This window comes from Protobothrops mucrosquamatus, unplaced genomic scaffold (assembly GCF_001527695.2).
Source record: "Protobothrops mucrosquamatus isolate PMUCROS unplaced genomic scaffold, P.Mucros_1.0 scaffold78, whole genome shotgun sequence".
Classification (NCBI taxonomy): domain Eukaryota; kingdom Metazoa; phylum Chordata; class Lepidosauria; order Squamata; family Viperidae; genus Protobothrops; species Protobothrops mucrosquamatus.
Window position 1 is genome coordinate 1,745,413 of NW_015386455.1, and position 14,314 is coordinate 1,759,726.

General features: G+C 35.2%; 1 protein-coding gene across 1 annotated transcript in view; it reads right to left on the reverse strand.

Annotated features, from left to right (window-relative positions):
- The window catches only part of FAM228B (family with sequence similarity 228 member B), a 34,110-nt gene that overhangs the window by 11,172 nt on the left and 8,624 nt on the right, over positions 1-14,314 (reverse strand). The window contains exons 3-8 of the mRNA XM_015812297.1: positions 14,132-14,242; positions 8,926-9,027; positions 7,733-7,837; positions 6,405-6,527; positions 4,568-4,642; positions 2,040-2,237 (exon numbers count right to left, since the gene is read on the reverse strand). Of these exons, the coding sequence (XP_015667783.1) occupies positions 2,040-2,237; positions 4,568-4,642; positions 6,405-6,527; positions 7,733-7,837; positions 8,926-9,027; positions 14,132-14,242 (714 nt within the window). The remainder of the gene's footprint in view (positions 1-2,039; positions 2,238-4,567; positions 4,643-6,404; positions 6,528-7,732; positions 7,838-8,925; positions 9,028-14,131; positions 14,243-14,314) is intronic.

The window sequence follows — 14,314 nt, forward strand, 5'->3', positions numbered from 1 at the left end:
ATATATTTTTCCCTTCCCCTTTTTATTTTCCACCCATCTACAGAAAAAAATGAAACATAGCAGAGAGTCCCAGAGTCACCCTGAAGTGCAGCAACTGACAAGAAATAGGCAACTATTAAGGGCCAGGATTTTCATCATTATGGTACCAAAATAAGTGAAAGACAGGACAGGCTGCCAAACTTTACTGTTTGCATTGTTATGTTCCTGCACACAGGCTCCTTGTTTCACTCTAAGTGACAAAATAAAACCAAATCATCTTCTGTTCACAAGAAAACGTCCTTTTGATTAGTTGGTCCTACATTTGTCTATTCAACCCAGGTAATGCTGAAGGTGTTTTACATGAAGGCATCACCAGAGCTCAGTGAATTCTCAGAATATATTATATAAAATGACCCTCTCTGTGCAGGCCTCATTTCCTCCATTTCCAATGATCTATGCCTCACTTTAAACAAGCAGCATGTTATTCTGTTTCAGTGTGGAATGGGACAACTCGGTGCAGCCAGCTCAATGTGGCCATCTGAGAATCACCAAGTCGCTTATGCCAACTCACCACTGCCAAGTCACAATAGGACAACTCCACAGGGCCACCTTGCCATGGAGACAACTCACCTTGGGCAGCCAGAGGAAGAGTATACTGGGTAGGTGGGTGAGCAAGCGAGCAGGTGGGCAGAACACAGAGTGGTGGCCTGGAGCTTCCCATTTTCCCATTCCCTGACACTGCTGCCACCCTCTGAGCCAAAGAGGCCAGGGATGGTGGTGGCAGCGATGGGTGGGATGGGTGGCGATGGAGGCTGGTGGCATCCCATTTTCTCACACATACACACACACCCTTCCGCTGCCACTGTCCCCAGCCTCTTCGGCGTGCAGCTCAGTGTGATGGCAGTGGCAGCAGGGGGTGTGAAAATGGGACACCCCCCAGCTTCCATTGCCACTGTATGCTCTGCCCACCCGGTTGCTTGTCCACCCACTTAGCTCTCCCTCCGTCCGCCTGCAGTAAGTTGTCCCCACAGTGAGTTGGCCATGTGGAGTTGTCCTGTGGCAACTTGGCAGCGGTGAGTTGGCAGAGGTGACTTAGCGGTGGCAAGCTGGCCATGAGCTGGCTGCACTGAGCTGGCCGTGCCAAGTTGTCTTAGATGCATTTCAGTGATGGCGAACCTACAACATGTGTATCAATGACACATCATGACCTTTTGGCTTCACCAACACCTGACAACAATAATTCTCGAAAGCATGCCCCATTCTTGCAGAAATTTAGAGGCTGTGGAGGCTGAATGAGAATGAGGTGTGCTCTCACATGGCTTCTGAATCCTTCAAGTCTTACAAAAGGGCTGTGCTCTCATAGAGCTCCCAGAGTGTCTGAAAATTGTATGAGAAGGAAGTGTGTTTTTACAGTTTCCAGAGGCTGTAGAGTCCATGGAAGAGCATTCTCCAAAGTTGCTTCAAGAATGAAGGCCTTTTGCAACTTGGAGCAGCCTCAGATAGGCTGCAGGGGCCCGTCAACAGAAAGAGAGCACCACTTGAAGATAAGCAGCATGCAGCAGATCCTGGGGAGTGCCACGTAGTGGGGACAATTATGCCAAGGCTTATGTCCTTGGGGAATGGTGCACGGTGGCCTTTTTGAGTGGCAGCAGTGGCATTAGGGCTGAACGTGAGGCCAAGGCCTCTGCTTCCCAGCCTCAAATGTGCCACTTTTGAGTGTGGCCTAGATGGGGTCGGGGGAGATAGAGAATTGTTTCTTTTTGATTGACACACCAGAAAAGTCAAGGTAGGCATTTTCCCAATTTTGACACCAAGGCCAAAAGGTCTGCCACCACTGCTCTATTTACTGAAATTAAAAACATAAAATAAATGAAATTCTAATTGTTATTCTAAACTGGCACAATACACAACACATTTTCCCTCACACATTGCTATTAAAATAATTATAACTTTATAAAGAGCTAGTAATAATTTCCATTTTCATCCAAATCACAAATCCAAAAGTTTTGCAAACATCTTCCCAATGTCTTGTAGTAATAACACCTTTTTTTTCCGGATACCTTCTCATTACAATAGTTTAGATAAAGGGAGAGCTGTTTTCGCTTCCTCTCTTCTATTTCTTTGCTTGACTGGTTGTCAACTTTGTCCTGAATTTTCTGAAGCAGAGGTCTTGAAACACTTTCAAACCATTTCTTGTACAGCATTTCCCTTCTCCTTAGAGCTAAGAAATCATTGTGCTTCAAATACCTGTCTACTTCCTAATTAACAGAGAAACTATTATTAAGAAAGGTAGTTTTGAATAAATAAATCGTGGACTTTTAAAACAAAGCTGACAGTATAAATAATTCGTAGAAATTGAGAAACACTAGTAATTAATAAATACTTCACACATTATAACATTCTCCCAAAGACAACACTTGCATATATAAAATATGTATTGCTACTGCCTACAAGCCACTGCAATTTCATGTGATTGCCACAGGAAATCAATTATGTGATACTTGAATATGTAGATTACATCTTATTTGCTACAAATATATAATTTATCTGTTGGACTTTTTAAATATATAAAGAAGCCAGGTACAGGCTTGAGTCTTCTTAACTAAAATCACGTTATATTTACCTTGACAAGAAATACTAGTATACTGTATTAAACTATTTAAGGGATATAAAACATATAGATTATCAACCAAACCTCTACTATATTTAGTGTTAATGGCTGTTGATATACCTATGAGATTCTAACTTTTCTCACCTTTCTCTTTTTTCTTTAGATAAGGTTGCCATTTGTCATAATTGAAAAAAAAATCAAATAAATATGAGATTATTCTCGGGGCTACTTGAGATAGGTGATCTGTAGCAATACAGGTGTTGTTGGCATGTTAGCTGTTGCTCCTGGGAATTGTATTTCAGCAGTTTCTGCAGGGCTACAGATTTTCCACTCCTATGTTTAATATTTCTCAAAATTATGCATTGTATCCCCTGGTTACAACCCTAGAAACACAATTCATCTTCAACTGTTTGAATATGAAATCTAACTTGAAATATGTAATATATATTTACTTCATTCAATCATGTCCAATTCTTGAAGACTGCCTAGATAAGTCCCTGCAGTTATCTTGGCAAGGTGTTTCAGAAGCTGAGAAAAAATGACTGGGCCAAGGTCACCCAGCCTAAGGCGGGACTGGAACTCAGTCTCTTGGTTTCTAGCCCGGAATTTTTAATCACTATACCAAACTAGCTCTCATGATCTCTAATACTAAAGACTTATGTGACCACTACTAGCTATGTCAAGGCAAATTTGGAAAAGCTAAGACTCATCTATCCCAAAGGGAAATAATAAAAATAATAAATAAAAAACAGAATCTAGTGGTTAAGGCACCAAACTAGAAAGCAGGAGAAAGTAGCCATGATAGCCAGCTGGGTAGCCTTGGGGCCAGTCACTCTCTGATAGCCTAACTCAACTCATAGGGCTGTTGAGTAGAAAAAAATAATAGGGGCAGAATACAAATAAATAAATAAGTAATACAGAGAGGACAATGCAGACAGATGGCTTTCCTAGATAAAAGTGTCATAAAAATATATCTATTGAATGATAGATATCAAGATTGGACTTTTCATCTCACCACTAATGATGTGTTTTCCTTCATGGATCAGAGAAGCTGTTTGGAGAAGCAACAGTAGTGTTGCATGTTGATAACAGGATGCAAATGTAGGGTCCAGAATGAGGACAAACAATGAGGTTAACTTCTTGTGGATACAAATAGGAATATCAACCTCATGGAATATCTTCTATGAAATTGGTATTTCCTAGACAAAACAGTCCCTTTGGTTTTCAGGCAAATTTTGCTTTCTCTAATATCAATACACCAACCAGAGAAATGCCAAGCCCCATGCCTGACTAGGAGGCGGCAGTCCTGCATAAACCTCGCAGATCACTGATCTCCTTCTGGCTCCTCTTCCTTAAGAATCAGGATGTTTGCATAGGAGGTTATATTGTTTTCCAATGGAAAACCCCACTTTACTGCTGGATTACCTTGACTCAGAAGTAGATTGGAATTAGGAAGGAGATTCTGTTGGGAGAAAAATGTCCTTGACTAACAGTAAAGAAAGTATCTTGGCATTGGGGCAAAGAGGGGGTCATAGATAACTCCAGTACCCATCTTTTTTTTTATTTTTACCCAATTTTTATCCATCCATTTTTCCCTCTTTTCTTTTTAAAACAAGCTCGCAAGCTTTAATTAACCTAAATAATAACTTAATAGTTATAAAATCTACATCATCCTTCCCTAATTTAAAACTCTCCAGATGTGATGCCCTACAACTGCACACTGCACTGCAAGCCAGAATGATCAGCAACCACATAGATTATCAAGGACAAATAGTGGGGGCAGGGGGAGACTTAACACTGATGTTTTTATTCCTTATTTTTATAGAAAATTGTTATTTGACAATAAGATTTCAAAAGTCAAAAAACAAGATCTTCTCTTCATGAATGAGGGTCACAGGTATGGATTCCTGGTCCAGGTATTTTTATATCTTTCTCAATAGTCAGAATGTTACATTGCAAGCAATGTTTATTTCTTACCCTTATAAAGCAGCTTTCTTTTTCCAGCAGCAATTGAATGGGACCAATAACATCCTGGCTTTCATTAACTAAAGCCTAATAAAATATCAGTAAAATCTGTGAAAGAGAACTACTATATTAAACATACTTATGAAAAATAATTTTACAAACAGATCAGTTCTATAAGATACAATGAATTCCATGCCACTGAGAAGAAACGCAAAATAAAATTACGGTACATGAAAAGCCTTATTTGAAATTTGAGTTGGTACATCAATGATGCTACTATATCATAAGGATGGCAAACTGTGTTTCTTCAGATGTTGATCCACTACAAGCCCCAAGAACCAACACACAGACCAGGCTAGTTTTTCAGAGATCCAGTGTGGCCTAGTGGTTAAGATATTAGACTAGGAACATGAGTCCCAGATTCAAATCCACCTTCAACTACAGCAGCTCACTAGATTTGTCTTTCAGCCCAACAAATGGGCTGAATTATATGGTTGTTGCTGCAGGGGAAAAATGATATATACTGCCTTGTACTCCTGAAAGAAAAGAGGGATTGAAATCTAATTAAAAATAAGTATCTGAAGAAGCACAGGTGGATTAGATCCCTAAGTGGATTTTGAATTTCAGTATAATGAAAGTGATGACAGATGCCATTATTATTACTAACTGAACTGTAGCAAAATTTAAAAGAAGATTTGATTTTGATGATTGGAGATGGCAGTTTAAAATGCTTTAAGATCCCTGAAATAATTTGGAATAGAATATTCATAGGTTTTGCAATAAAAGTTTTAATAATCTGTTGTCGTAAACGTAAATTCAGTATAATTCTCCAGAGAACAATTAAATACTCAATTATGCTTTACATATGTAAAGATAAGAAGGTAACAATTAGAAAATCTGCCTCAATATAACTGTTCTCCTTACTCTTTATTAATAATATACAATTTTCTATATTCATCACCGATATTAAATCTAAACTGATTAAACAATATTCATGTTGAAATGCTTAAATTAAATATTTAAAACAATATTTAATATTAAAACAATATGAAAACCAGTCTACAATTCTAAAGATCAAACTGAGAAAAGTCATCATCGCTTTTCTTCAAAAAGCCAAATGGACTAATCTTAGTTTTGATTGTGAGTTGAGGACATTGAGGACAGTATTGAAAAAACTAGAAAGGGTGAATAGGAGCTTGATGGCTATTGCTAATCATATTCAGAGCAAATAATTATTGGAAGCAGATTAACCAAGTGACTATGAAAGGCTATGAGTGGGAGGAGCCCATTACTGGATCTTTTATTATTGTCAGCGACAAAGAAGGAAAGCATCTTCAGCAGTCCATTGGGGATCTGTTGCTGAGGCAAACCCATATTAGGAAGAGGTGATGAAGCATTCCACATTAAGCGTTTCATTGGGGTCTCTGTGAAAGACATATCCTATCACAAGCAAAGCTCCTTTCTGTAGAGACATCGGCCATGTCCACCTCCTTACCATCTGTGGATCTGCATGCTAGAATTGATCTGTTAAATCTTACTTTCAGGCTTATATATATTCAAATCAATTACGTAATTTAAAAAGTGTTGTAAGATAATCAAAATGCAACAACAGTATGAGAAAGAGACTGTGGTTGCATTTTGATTATGTTACAACCCTTTTGTGGTAAGAGCAGACAGGAATTCAATTTGTTCTAATCGCCAACAAACACATTCAATAAACTGCATGGAACTCAAAAAATGGATCACTTGCCTTCTAAGGCCTTTTGAAATGTGCACTTTGCTATGAGGTAGCAAAGCATCGCCAGTTATTGGTTTTTACCTCTATTCAGTGCCCCCAATACATTGGTACCTGTGCAATGGACAAGTGCTTCTGTGTTAGCCAACTCTCTGAAGTTTTTGTTTTTTCAGATTGACTAGCTCCGCAAACCTTGCTCTGTGATTTACTCAGGAATCTAGTAACTCCTGGAAAAGACTTATTTGAAAAATGAAAAGAAACCAAGTGAATGAACAAAACTTTTAGCTACCAAAAGATCAAACTTAACTATACAAAGGATATCACAGTATGTATTTATTTTACTTTCAAATATTAGTCTAAATTAGGAAACTACAATATATTGTGGGTTCTATTTAATTTCTCTCATAGATCTTTTTAAAAAAAATCCTTAAAATGAAAAGTAGCATATGTGGATAATCAAATAATTCCTGCTCATAATGGAAGAAAAGCAAGAATAAAAATAAATGAAATACTCAGCATGTACTTGAATACTGAGCAAGGAGTAAGACAGAGATGGGTGGGGATTTCTTAGTTGCTTAATATATTTATAGACAAATGTATAAGGAATGTTTGTGGTGGTATTAAAGGTATTTTGGTTGGAGGGATGTGAACATGCACATATTTTTATTATGTAGAAAATGCCATTTTATTGGTTAAGGACCAAATGCTTTGTAGTGAATTGTCAGATAAACAGTAATATACACTGAAAACACAGATCTGAAAATTAGTATATCAAGAATCAATGAATTAACAACTGCAAATTATAATAGAATGTGAAAAATTATAGCAAATGAATACCTTGTATACCTTAATAGAAAGAAAAGGAGAAAATGGATGTTTAAATAGAAATAGAAAGCTTGTAGTGGATTGCACATGGTTTGCAATAAGGAATGAATGTTTGTCAAAGAAGTTGTACCCACTTTGTTTTAAGGAAGTGAGAGTCAATATGTCAAGGAGAGATAAAAGTAAATAGAATATAGTAGGAATAATTTGAGAAATCCAAGTGATAAGGAAAGACAAGGCAGGATTAAGAATGAAAGGATGCTGAATGAATGTTGACTGAATATAAAAGCAAAGGACAGTAATGAAAGAAGTACTATATGTTGACATAATTTGGTCATACAGAGAATGAATGAGGATCAAATTACAAAACACAAATATGAATGAATTGATTAGGAAGAGGAAGACCATTTAAAAATGAAAATGTATTTCACTTAAAATGAAAACATATATATTAGAAATATTAATATCATGTATTAGATTAGAACTTTTATAATTATTAATTAGATTTTTAAAAACATGACTAAGATGAAATTCCGCTTTTACTGTTATAAATTTCCATCATTAAAATACTTATATAATATTGCATTGTAAAATATTGACATATTCACATCCAAACTTACTTGCTTCAGATCTGGCATCAATTGTTCCATTTCAGCTCTTGGGCAACGAAGTCTTACCAGCCACTCTAAGTCTGTACTCTCCTGCCTTGGCACTCTTGTATAGTCCTAATATTAGAATGTTAAAATAGGTTGTGTTTGTTGCTTTGAGTTGTCAGAAAATAATCTTCAGCAGATTTAAGAAGTATACTGGCTCTCTATAGTTTCATACAAAAGTTACCAAACTTATCAACTTCCAGTAACTCACTGCAAATAAATGGTGTGGGTTACCAGAATGTTGATGTGCACAGAAAGAACTTTTCCAGTGTTATGTCATAACTAGTATTGTGATACATTATAAAATGATATGGTCTACTAAAAAAAATTGGAAAAATATCTTGAAGGCTAATACAACAGCTATTAACACCGAGCTAAGAAATCAGAAAAAAATAACTATATAAATCGCATTTATTCAACAGGAAAAGGCATTTTTCTATAAAATAATTATTTTTGAAGTGTCTTTGGGAGTGGCCATATTTTTTTCCCAAATGTGGCAGATGAAATTTAAACAGCATGCTATTATTAAACAGCAGATTTTATTGAAAGAAAAAAAGTTTTTTTATCACTGCAAATGAGCATTTTAAAAATGATTGGTTTTATATATATAGTTACATGAGATAGATTGTAAGAACCTCATCAATTAACTATAGGCTTACAATGGCAATTGGGACCAGAATTGCCAATTACTAAATGACATGGTATAAACTGTGATGTCACACAACCACACTGCTTAGTGATACTAATTCTTGCAATTCCACGCCATTGTTAAGTGAGAAGCGTGGTGTTATTAAGCAGGGACCTCATATCATCTTCCCCATTGATTTTGCTTGTAGGAAGCCAGCAAGGAATGTTGGAAATAATGATCACATGATCTTGCCCACTGCAAAATTGTAATGATGGTGACAATGCAATTGCCAGAACTATGAGGCCCATAGTAAATACCAACCAGTCACTACAATCGTAACTTTGAATAGCTTTGAACGAATGGTAGTAACCTAAAGACTACCTATATTGTAATGTGTTAAAAATCCATTGAGATAGCCTGAAATCTTTGATTTATGTGAGTTAAGCAATGTTTCACTCCATTGTACTGGTAAAGTTTTTTTCCCCCAAGATAGTTACTTTGAGATCTGAAATAAAATGTTTAATCCATATACCTGGTAAGATGTAGTAGGCGTCAATTCTGTTTTCTCTGTGAAGTCATCTTTTTTATCTAGAATGCTTGAGTCTCCAGTTTTTGTGGACCGTGATGATATGCTCTGTTAAATTAGGGAAAGACATTAATTCTATACTTATATGGAGATATCAATCTAACTAAAACAATACAACCCAAGATCAGATTAGATCAAGATTAGCCATATTGATTTTAAATTCTAATTTTCTGTTTTCTTAAAGGACCCTTATAAACCATATTTTTAAGAATTTTTCTAGTAAGGTAACTTGTCTAAATACCTTTTTTCTATCTTTATCATAACTCTATAATTAGCATTAAAGACAGTAAAACATTACTGTATAAGATTTTCATAGTAGTTTTATATGTTCAAAGAACTACAGTTATACTAAGAAATGTCTTGCTTAATGACCAGGGTGATTCACTTAACAACCATGGCAAAAAAGATCATAAAATTGGGTGTAGTCACGTGATGTCACTTAACAATTCTCACCTTAATGATGAATTTTCCCATCCCAATTATGGTCATAAATTGAGGAATATCTGTATTTAAAAATGTAGACTGCATAACTCATTTATATACTTGATTTCCTTTTTCTTATTAAATGTTAAATAACAGTTTTGAACAAATACATTATTTATAAATAATTTACTTTCACAAGGGTATGTGAATATAAACTTTCTATTAAATAAGATTGGTATGCACTTCCATGTTCCATGTTTGTATTGTTTATCTCCAGAAGAACACCAACAAGAGCCAATAACATTTTATTTGACTCCTATTTTTGGAAAAAAAATAGCAAAATACAATAATAAATGAAGGACAGCTATAAAAGTTCAAAATGTTTTGTTAGGTATTTTCTGACATTGCTTTATGTCTATGGAGATTCTCAATCATCCAAGTCATGGCTGTTCAGAAATGAAGAAGCTTCTTGGATGAGAAGCAAAACATTTTTAAGGAAAAAGCAAGAAAGTCAATTAGTTACGTTTTGCATAAATAATATTGATTGTTCTTTAGTAAAATGTGTCCTTCTATATGTTGGATAATTTTATATAGAATCTCACTTTTATATAAAATCTCACTTTTCATCAATAATATCCATCTTTTCTAGCATTATAGTTCACACACACTGTGTCCTAAATAAGATAATTTGAGCTTGGTCATTTGTGACTCAAGTGAGAACTCTGGGTTGGTTGGTTGGTTGGTTGGTTGGTTGGTTGGTTGGTTTATTTATTTATTTGATCACCCATTAGTTTTTCTTGGCTGTCAACAGTAATCCCAGAGGTCCTGTCCAACATCAAAGTTCAAAAGCATACTCTTTCTATCCTGCTTTTTTGAAGTCCAATTTTTGCTTCCATGGAGTGTCAAAGGGAATACCATGGCATGCATGATGATCTTTATAGATCCCATCATGACATTTGAAGGTTTCCAAAACCTTCCTGACTGCTGTATCAAATGTTAGTGTGGCACATTTCTTGATTGCTTGTATTTTTATTGTTGATGATTGATCCTAAAAAGCAAAAGCTATTTACCATTTCAATATGGCAATTCTAAGACTGGTTATTCAACCTGTTGTTATTAGTTTGGTATTCTTTAGGTTTATGTTTAATTTGTTGTTGTTTTTTCATTCCTCGGACTTTTAGCAAGACTTACAGATCCTTTGCATTTTCAGCTATCAAGGTAGTGTCATCAGCATAGCACAAGTTATTGATGTTTCTTCCTCCAATTTTAAAACCATTCATCTTCTTACTTATATATTCCCTTAATATATATTCAGCATGTGGGTTGAATAATTAATGGGGATACAACCTTATCCCACTCCTTTGCCAAACTGGAGTCTCTCTGTTTTAGCATAATTAAAAGCTTTCTATAATTGAACAACATATTAACTTCCTTTTGGTTTTCTTTGGCTTTCTCAATTATCCAGCATGCATCAGCAATAAAGTATTGTGTTCTTTGACCTTTTCTAAAGCCATCTGGAACATCTCACATCTGTTTTTCTATGTGTGACTCTAATCTGCATAGGATGATCTTAAGCATTATTTTGCTAGCAGGAGAAATTTAGTATATTGTATGATAGTTTGCACACTCTATTAAGTTTTCTTTTTTGGCATTGAAAGATTGACCTTTTCCAATGAGGTGGCTACTGTGTTCTCCAGATTATCTGGTATAGCTTGATTAAACTGATTCTTTTTCTGTTGCTTGTCATATTTTAATCAATATTATACCCGTTCCTGTAGCCTTCTGACTTGGTAATAACCAGAGTGCTGATGAAACTTCATCTTCTAGTACCAGAGCTTACTGTAAATAGGGAATATCTTCTTGGATTTTGACATCTCTACTATACAATGTAATAATAATAATAATAAAGTTGGAAGGGACCTTGGAGGTCATCTAGTCCAACCCCCTGCTCAGGCAGGAAACCCTATACCATTTCAGACAAATGGCTGTCCAGTCGCTTCTTAAAAACGTCTAGTGTTGGAGCATTCACCGCTTCTGGAGGCAGGTTGTTCCACTGGTTAATTGTTCTAACTGTCAAGAAGTTTCTCCTTAGTTCTAGGTTGCTTCTCTCCTTGGTTAGTTTCAGTATACTCCTTCCATCTTCCTTTGAACTCCTTTGAATGTCCTTTGGCATCCTTCAGCATAGTAATTAAATGTTGGAATTTTCTTTTGGACTCAGAAATCTTTTGAATGACTTGTTTTTCCATGTCTGTTACAATCTTCAATATTTTTATAGATACTATTGAAATATTACTTCTTTTCTTTTTTAACAGCTTTCTGATACTCTTTGTAAAATTCCTGAGATTTTTGTCTTTCTTGGCTTTGGCTTCTCTCCTCTTCTTAGCAATTACCACAGTTGGTTCATAACATGCTTCCTTCTCTTTCTTTATTTTTGACAGGCTCTTTTCACATTTATCTTTAACAATTTCATGAAGTTCATTCCATAATTACTCTGCTTCTCTTTCAGTGAGGTTGAGGACTTCAAAATGGTTCCTGATGTTCTCCTTGAAAATTATGGACAAATGTTCAAATCATGTTGTAGAAATTAATTGGCGTTACACTTCTTCTTTAGCTTAACTCAGAGCTTGCACACGATCAGTTCATGATCTATTCCAGTCAGCATCTTGCCATGTCTCTAATGCTACTGCTGAGCTCCTCCACCTGCTTTTAGCAATAATATATTAAATTGATTTCTATATACTCCATCTGATGTCCATGCATTGCTTTGTTTGTCTGAAGATACTGTTATCTATGAAGAAATCATTGAAGTGGCTGAAATGGATAAGTCCATCTCCTGCTTTATTCCAGTTTCCTAAGCCAACTATATTTTCTTCTTTCATGTTTCCAGCTATAGCATTCCAGTCTCAAATCACAAGCAGCATATCTTGCTTGCATGTTCTATCAATTTCAAATTGAACTTGATTGTAGAACTCATCAACTCCCTCTTCTTCTGCATTGGTGATTAAAGCATAAACTTAAGTGGTCATCATATTAAGGATTGTTCATAAAATCTAATCAATATTATTTGCTCATTGATTGCATTGTAGCCAATACTATTCTTGCTACATTCTTCCTAATTATGAAAACAATGCCATTCCTTCTTTGTTTTTCATGTCCACAGTACTAAAAAGTGTAATCTTCCAAGAAAAAATGCCCAATTCTACTCCATCTCAATTTGCTGATTCCTAAGAGATCACTTTGCAATTGTTTCCTTTCATCTTTCACAATGTTGAGCTTTCCTTTGTCCCTGCTTCTTACATTCCATATTCTTACTGTAATTCTGCATTTGCAGCTTCATATTTTCTTTTCCAGTACGGCAACATCACCAACTAGATGTCCTAAAGGTTTTAATCTAGCCATATCATAAACACCTTTAGTACTCCAAAATGTTTCTCAGCTCTTTTCCATTAGAAGACTATCCAAGGGACCATTTTTTCCCAAGAGTTTCTATCTGTAAAGTTTGGGCATGCTGCACATCCTATCAGCTAAAGTGTTAACTGGCAGAAACTAGAAGACAGGCTGTCTCTGCTACAGCTCCTACTTTGTGGAATACTCTCCACTCAGAGATTAGAATTATCCCAATCCTATTGGCCTCATAAGGCTTTAAAAACTTGGCTATATACCTGGGCAATATGTTAACGATGCCATTTCTTGGCTTTACTGTTAGTTGGTTAACTACCTTGGCAGCTATATGTACTTATTATTTGAATGTTTTTATTGTTTATTGCTTTAATTGTTTTAATTATATTGTTTTATTTTTTGTAGTTTGATGTTGATTTAAAAAGTAGTATAATTCTTATACTAATTAAACATGTGGAGAATATGATCCCAAAAAAATATAATCCAGACAAAGCTGTCCAAGCTTTTTAAGATTTATGCATCATATAAAATGAAATGGCACTAATTTTACCTCTATTATGCCCAGAGTTCATTGAATATTTATCATATAAATGAGGGGTGGCTGTGAACTCTACATAATGAGTATGGAAACAAAGTCCCTTAAACAGCTTAAAATCAGTTTTATACTACATCTGAACATGAAGTCAAATTTCTGTTGAAGTAACTAGTGTTTGCCTGATTGCTGGGATTCTTCTTCTAATCTAGGTTTTTAATGTTCCCAAGTATGCATAATATTCAAATAATTTTAGTAAAGTAAGACATTTCTTGTTTAAGAAATCCTAACTATGCTCTCATGTTTTAGTCCTGCAATTTAGACTGGAAAAAGTCTTTTTCACTGTTTTAATTTTTGCCAACAAAATTGGGATGGGTCTCTAAAAGTTTTTAGATACTGTACAATACTTTTTGGATGTGCATAAATATGTACCATTGCGTATTATATTCATTTTCCATCCTGAACTGGTGTCACAAGTAAATTGCATATTACGGTATATTCATCTTCCATCTGAACTGGTGTCACAAATTATGAAAATATAGCAGGAAATAATTCTGCATCTTCTCTACATGTGGAGTATTCATGCCATATGATTAATTTACTTAAGGTGGGAAGTGAAAAACAGAAATAGAATAAGAACTTCCACAAAATTCTTTCCTGGATCAATTGAAAAACTGGATATATAGGTTTCACATTAAAACTACTGTACTACCCAGCATTCAAAAAGGACATTATTCTCTTAGCAATCTTTAACCATGTTTAATTAATTTAATTAATAGTTAATTAATAATATATAACCTTTTTTGCATGAGCTCGTTTACTGTATCGATGCCTTGCTCCTGGACAACAAACTTTTATGAGCCAGTCTTCTCCTGAACTTTCACTATTTTCAGATGACAAGGAGTCAGCCTGAAAAACATTGAAAAAACAAGTTTTTTAAAGAGTGTATTGTAGAATAGGCATTTAGCAAACAACCTGCAG